This window comes from Montipora foliosa, chromosome 14 (assembly GCF_036669935.1).
Source record: "Montipora foliosa isolate CH-2021 chromosome 14, ASM3666993v2, whole genome shotgun sequence".
Taxonomy (NCBI): domain Eukaryota; kingdom Metazoa; phylum Cnidaria; class Anthozoa; order Scleractinia; family Acroporidae; genus Montipora; species Montipora foliosa.
In genome coordinates, this window is record NC_090882.1 from 9,777,478 (window position 1) to 9,784,977 (window position 7,500).

General features: G+C 40.8%; 1 protein-coding gene across 1 annotated transcript in view; it reads right to left on the reverse strand.

The window, feature by feature from the left end:
- Positions 1 to 7,500, reverse strand: part of LOC137984294 (neurobeachin-like protein 1) — a 52,413-nt gene that overhangs the window by 5,292 nt on the left and 39,621 nt on the right. The window contains exons 33-37 of the mRNA XM_068831413.1: positions 6,727 to 7,055; positions 5,991 to 6,263; positions 4,400 to 4,623; positions 3,381 to 3,610; positions 1,208 to 1,407 (exon numbers count right to left, since the gene is read on the reverse strand). Coding sequence (XP_068687514.1) covers positions 1,208 to 1,407; positions 3,381 to 3,610; positions 4,400 to 4,623; positions 5,991 to 6,263; positions 6,727 to 7,055 — 1,256 coding nt within the window. The remainder of the gene's footprint in view (positions 1 to 1,207; positions 1,408 to 3,380; positions 3,611 to 4,399; positions 4,624 to 5,990; positions 6,264 to 6,726; positions 7,056 to 7,500) is intronic.

Sequence of the window (7,500 nt, forward strand, 5' to 3'; positions counted from 1 at the left end):
TAGGGGTCCGTATTGCAAAATTCAGACCGCTAAGAGAACCAATCAGAATTCTCCTTTTCATCTCGCACCAGTTTGCCTGTATAACAAAGAACTTTAGTTACTTGTCACGTCTTTCAGCGCTGGGGCACCAATCAAAGCAGAAAAAATCAAATCAAATTGAACTCAGATCAACTGAAATCAAACGGTTTTTGAAATCTCTCGGAGCAGAGTACAGAACCAACAAACTCAACCCAAGATGACTTGTCCAGAAGCCGCAATTTTTTGAAAGAAAAAAAGCCAAAAAGGCAAACCAAATGGTGCGAAAAGGTAAACGGGAACGCGCATCTGCGAACTCCGAGGTTCTTCTTTTTTCCCCTCAAGAAACACATTTCAACGCAAATTGAAAACACTGACATCCATATATTTTGACAATGCAGTACAATACAAACTTGGATTGCCCACTCTCCACAGGGGCTTTTCATACACCTTATTCCAAAATGGCCGCCATTTAAATATTCTTTTGTTTTTATTCAAATAAGCCCTTGATGCCTCGTTCTTAAGCTTAAAATTCAAAAGAATATTTTATCTTGAACGAGGCAACAAGGGCCAATTTGTATCCGCATAAATCAGCGGCCATTTTGGAATAAGGTGTATATGGCGCGTTCTTAGGTGTCAAAATTCAAACAAGCAATTCAAACGTTCAATTCAGCAATTCAAACATTCACTTTGAAAATTCAATCCCTCAGTTCGGAAATTCTAACGTTCAGTTCGGGAATTCAAACCTTCACGGTTCTTCAATTCAAACCTTCAAAACTCAAACATGCACGCCATTTAAACTTCCAATTCGAAAATTCAAATATTGAATTGAACTGAAGGTACGAATTACCGAAATGAATGTTTGAATTGTTGAATTTCCAAACTGAAGCTATGAATAGCTAAATTGAATGTTTGAATCGCCGAATACATGTTTGGGATGTATTTTCAGGGCCAGTGAAACACAATCAACGAAATGACAGAACAGAACAACAACAGCTGTTCAGAATCCCAACTGGCCGGAGGCACACCAGTTGGCTATTTACAAGTGCAGCCGAGAAGTTGAACCAGGGACTAACTGGATCAAATTCAACAAATGTCAGAACGGGTCTTGAACCCGGGATCCCGCGGGATCTCAAGGTAAACACCTTAACCATTTGACCACACTTTCTCTAGCAATCCAGCCTTGTCTTACCTGTTTGATGATAGAGATGGATCAAGCTCAAAGGTGAAAGGATTGGCTTTTGTCTTGGAATACGGTAACCAGTTGTGTACTCCTAGAATTCCATTCTGGCTGATGGTGATCATGTGCTCTGGCATGCCTGAATAAATGAGAGATCTGGTATAGAGTTTAGAGACCGCAACAAATACAAGAGCATCAGCCGAGTCTGACACCTGAAAATCAAATACAGCAAAAGGAAAGAGGTCAAGGCGCTGTTATATGTATTGAAGCTTTCTCGCGAATTTGTTGCAGATATCGTGCCTCTGTTAACTTAATATTTCGAAAAAAAGTATCTGTGAGAAAAGTCATGAAATTGGCCCTCTATCTTGGACAACAAAAAAATGTCAAAAAATGCCCAAAATATCAAGAAAAACACTAATAAATGTGACTGCGTTTTACGGAGGAGCTTACAATATGATTTAAATGAAAGGGGGACTCATTTGGACAATTTAAGCAATTGTCTCTCTTCAAATATATACATCTTATTCGATGATTTAACATATAATACGCCCTGATATTTTGCGAGTTGCGTAGTAAAAATACCAGCAATGAGCAAAATGTCCGCGAGTATTATATGTTAAACCTTGAATAAGAGATTTATTACTCCACTATACAAAAAGGTGTTATTTTGCTTCAATTTTATTTGGTAAGAGTGTTTCTAAAAAAATGCATCATCTGTCCTTCAGGGCGCTTGCGAACGATGTAAACGGCACAGAAAGCCAGCCAAATGTCCTTTATTTGATTGTATAAACGAAATGACGAGAGACAAGCGATGACAAGCTAAATTCTCAGGCTTTGTATCGTATTGAAAACAATTTCTTTCATTGAAAATCTCCCGTTCCGTCCGTATTTGCTCTGTTCTAAACCGGTCAAACCGGGACACTACAGTGTAATACCGTCTCATATTTTGAGCGTTCTCTTGACCAAATGTGGTAAAATGGCGTAATAGTGGAATAGTAAATATAGTTATTTCATTTATCAAGTCATTTGACGGCAACACGAGCCCAACAAATTGACCTGTGGCTTCATAGCTCAGTTGGTAGAGCATTGCACCAGCATTGCACCAGCATTGCACCGGTATCGCAGAGGTCATGGGTTCGAATCCCGTTCAAAACCACTTGAAGTTTTCAGGTGTCTATAAGAGACTATACGTGCAAAGATCACTTCTCTCTTTTATCTATAACCTACACTTCAAATAGAGCGAGTTTCAACCGAGTATCGTAAAACCAAAACCAAAGTAATTACTTTAGCCAATCAAAAAGGACGGAGAAAATCCGATAAACCAATCAAAACTCGAAGTAATTATACGTAGCCGACTCAAAGCGCGGGAAAATGTGAAATTGGTTTTGGTTTCACTTCTGATTGGTTAAAAAAGTGGCGCGAGAACTTTGAACCAATCACTGAGTGAAGTAATCAGAAACCAAAGCAATTCGCTAATTACTTTCGACACTCAATTGAAAACCGCTCTCTCTACATTTAGTTTATTCAGCATGATTTAAGGAGTATTCCTAAAAACTCAGCAACCTTCAAGGCTCTGGCAGATAAATTGGCTTTTTGAAGGCCGGTATGAGAGATTTTAGAGTAGCTTGGTGTAGCTAATATTTCCGAGCATTTACCTTAACCATAACGTAACACAGAGAACAGACCACAACACCGGGAATTTCCATGCCTCGCTCTTTGCGAATAGTGTACGGGTTCTTTTACGTCCCATAGGGTTATGAACATTGTAGGGTTGTGAGACGGGGCCTACGGTTTATCGTCCTTATCCGAGAAGACTAGAAAGTCTAAAAATTTACAGGTGTCATTACAAAGGCAACACTTTCTCCTCAGTCACTGAAACACCCTAGGTGCTGGTCCGGCAGGAGCAGTTTGATCCCGCGACCTCCCTGCACAGTAGTCCAATGCTCGGGGTCTTTCTTCATGTACCGGAAAGCATTGTATTTTTGGTCACTTGGGACTAGTCTTTATTTGGAGTTGTTTTGTTTTCTGTCTTTTGTTTCTTTTGTTTTACGTAATCTGTGCTCCGGTACCTGTAGAAGGCACCAATGATCGAGCAACCGAGCCAAACGATGTGTTTTGCCAGCAACATCGCTCCATCTAATCGTAAAGGGAGCTCTAAGAATCGACGCTTTTTATTAAAACTTACGTTAACGAAATAAGGCTTCAATTTCTCCAAGTTCTCGAACACAGTTTCTAAAGTTTTGCTTGTGCCTGCGCTCTTTATAGCTTTAAATTTGTGCGCAGCCTCTTCTGCGGTCATGCGCTGTGGATGAGGTTGTGTAAGAAGCTGGGTCGGAGTCTGGCCAAAGTTGTTGATCATTCCCTCTGTAGCTTCTCGCTCAGCAGGGTCTGTGATAGCATCGAGATCCACTGCACCTGAAAGACAACGGATACATTCAAATAGCGTGTCGTAAACGGCTCAAATTTAGCGCAGTACTTAAGGTTTGACCAATCACAACCAGAGACAAAAATAGGGCGGTTTTCAATTGAGTGTCGAAAGTAATTAGCGAATAGCATTGGCTTTGCATTACTTCACTCAGTGATTGGTTTGAAAGTTCTCGCAACACTTTTTCAACCAATCAGAAGAGAAACCAAAACCAATCGTGACTCGCGCGTGCACATTTTCCCGCGCTTTGAGACGGCTACGTGTAATTACTGCGAGTTTTGATTGGTTTACTGGATTGTCTCCGTCCTTTTTGATTGGCCAAAGTAATTACTTTGGTTTTGGTTTTACGACCCTCATTTGAAAACCGCTCTATACCGGTAAGTTGAGTTGTTTTGATTTGTTTTCTGCACAGGGTCCCCAATTAGTGCCCCAGTGCTAATTAACAATTAGACCCGTAGCCGGCCTTGCGGGCTACGGGTCAAAAGCCCATGAGGCGAGGCCCGTGGCCCTTGAGGGCGAAGGGTCTAATTGTTTTAGTATTACCCAACTAAACGGACTGAAAAGGCAATAATAAAGTTAGCAAATGCAAGTTGAAGAAAGATTTCTTTGGGAATAAAACGAAAGAAAGCGTCACGCTTTTCGCTACTCGAGGACTATTACTAATAGTCCTCCAAGTAGCGTAGCCAATTAAAATGCAGGATTTGCATTAGTCCACTAGTTGGGTGACACTAAATGCAGTGGACACTTAAATAAACATGATGATAATGATTGTATTTTACCTTCATAAGTACAATAATAGAATACATTCAAGGCCTTTTCGGCTTCCGGTCCTTTCTGTTTGTAACCAAATATCAAGTCAATCCATTCGTGTAGATGTGCTGACACATAATCTGATTCTAACGCTTGTCTGTGCTTGCGTACGAAATCTTCAGGCGAAGTTGCCCACTGAGGTAGAATGACGTCATCCACTGGTTGTCCACGTTGGAGGTGACCGAGATCAAACCTAAAAAAAGAAAAATAATTATGGAATATCCTGAACAGACGTCACTGCCCTTTGCAGTCATGTTTTCGCGCATGACACCTGTTGTATGATCGCAAGTTTCCTCACCTTTGAAAAGCGGTCGCGGAATAAAGTACTTTTGCGAGGCTGAAATATTTTACAGTGGAATATTATACACTTTTGACATCAAGTGGCAGTTTTTCCCACTTAACCCCGATAGCTGTCTCCGATGACAGCCTGGATTTGGTATTTTTTAGGGATGAATTTTTTCCCGCGCTATAAAGGATGTTTTGTCCGTCCAGTCAAGTGCTATACCGCGGTAAAATTCACCATTTTCGGGTCTTATCTCATTGGCTATTTTCCTTTTTGAACTGCTTTTGCAGTTGTATGCTTTCTCAGCGGCGGGAAAAGAAGGACTTACGCTCGAGACTACCTCAGCTCTCAAGATAGAGTCAGCTGAAGACGAAGTGCATTAACTGTAACACGTTGACATTTCAAATTCAGTTCATGTGAAACTGTGTGGTGATTGCCTGATTAGCTCAGCTTAAAGTGTACAGCACCACGTTTTCATTCAGATGATAGAGTATAGCAGAATACAGAACTACGTGCAGAGATCTTAAATTGAAACATTTTCATTTCATCTAATCCGCAGATGTTTTCAAATGAGAGTGCTAATGGTTATGAACGACAAGCCGATAAGCCGATGTCTTCAGTAACTTGTGGGGGTTTAGCAATCCAGGCGCTTTTCGTCCCAAGTGTCGTGATCTCGGTATGTTGCAAAGTTTTGAAAAGCCCATTTGGCTACAGCATACATAAAGATCTTACCATGGATGACATCACCAAAAAACAACGCTATCTCATACACTTACCTTGTTGATAGAAATTGATAGGAAATGCTTAGAATTTAAGGGACACTTCTTGTTGGACATCAAAATTGGGCTTGAATCTAATAGATGGTTTTCACTCAAGTGACTTGACGGCCATTTTTGGTGTCCAAAACAATAGAAAATATTTGCGGAGAATTTGCATAAAAATAGAGTTCAGTCTCCAAGGGAGAGGATGTCTATTGTTCTAGTACATCAAAATGGCCGCTGTGATGTCACGTGAAAACCACCTGTAGGCCATTTTCGAGTTCATGTCTGCCTCCTCTTCAAAGCGAGTCTAAGTGCAAAGTTTTCGTGATGGTGATTAGTTCTACTTTACATATGAATAAAAACTAATTTTCATACGAAAAACTTTGCACTTAGACTCGCTTTGAAGAGGAGGCAGACATGAACTCCGAAATGACCTATGACCTGCATTTCTGGGCATAAGAGACGCAACAATTCCACAGCCACTTATGAAATGAAACCAATGCGATATCAACGCACCTGTTGGAGTTGACCAAGAAATCGGGAAAATAAAAAAACTCAGGGATGAGTTCTTTGACATCAGCTCCTTTGGAGTAGACGGAATCCCATGTAGCGGGGACATTGTGAAACTGTCTATCAGCACAATCAAATCGACCACTCTGTAGTTTAATATGAAGTGTGGTAAATGGTTCCACGCGTAACAAATAGAAAAGGACACCAGCTGAGCTGGAGTAATGAGATCCGTAGTGAAATTTCGCGATCAGTCCGCTGGGATCCACAAAAGTATTGTATCTGTGGGAAAGAGATATAAGGAATTAAAAAAATTAAAGAAAAGTACTTGTGATTGACAGTACAGACTTAAAAAACCTTTTCAAGGGTGACCATTCAACGTTCAGGGCTAGTGCAGTTATAATTATGCAGTATGAAAAGGTATTTTAAACGGAGTCGATATACTAAAAAAATCACGTTAAAACAGCTAATACAAATTCGAGGCTCACGGGAACAAAATAAACCGATGCCTTGTGTTTTAGAGTGAATTTTAATGCATCGAAGTCTCGTCCTAGTCAGACGCAATTTTGTTCCCAGGGTTTTCTGTGAAATAAGGACGGAATTGGAACAAGAGACGCACACTTAGAACAAGGTTGTGGCGGACTCAGCCGACAAAGAAAGAAACTTAGCCCTTCGGAGAGGTGATTTCTTTGCACAAAAAATGAGAAGAAAGAAAACACTTTAATGGTGATAAAGCAAATATTACCTGTCTCGTATAGTGTCCACTCTATCGGGGTTCAGTGCTCCAATAGGCTTGGAAAGATCCCTATACACTGCAGGATCATCTAAACGTAGCTCCTCTGAGGTATAGTCTACTAGGATCCAAGGGAACACTGGATACTGACTCAGGTCATTGTAAGTCCTTCCAGAGATGGTGTTGAGTTGCATAAGGTACTCGAAATTTGAGATATCTCTGTGTACCCATTTGTCGGTGAGCCCTGAAGTCTTGAGAAGGTACGCAGGGGACCTGGCGCCTATGTAGTACAAGTTACGCGGTCGAAGGGACATGATCTTTCTGTAGACTTTGTTGCGAGTCTAAAAGAAAAAATAATGGTCTCTTCGGAATACTGCGAGTAACAGTGAAGGCTTGTTCCATATCTATCACTGCTTTTTCATGGACTTCTAGAATAAGTTGTGCTATATAGCTATGTATAGAATATAGCTAGGGGATAAAAACTGCCTTCTCTACCCCTCCTGGACCCTTGCTTTTCCTGACTAACTCATTTGAGACGCACGTATCTGAACACATATAACAAGCCAGTTGGCCAGAAAAAATGGAAGCGAGTTGAGCATCGGACTACAAACTCCGATCAGGGCCCGTTTCTCGAAAGTCCCGAAACTTTACGGGCTACTTTCAGGTGTCACAATTTCCTATGTATCTCAAGAACGGACACAGTCATTTTGCCTTTTGTCACCTTGAAAACATGTAAAAGGATCGTCTTTCCAAAACAAGCGGCTGGCAGTTTCACAAATGGTTTTT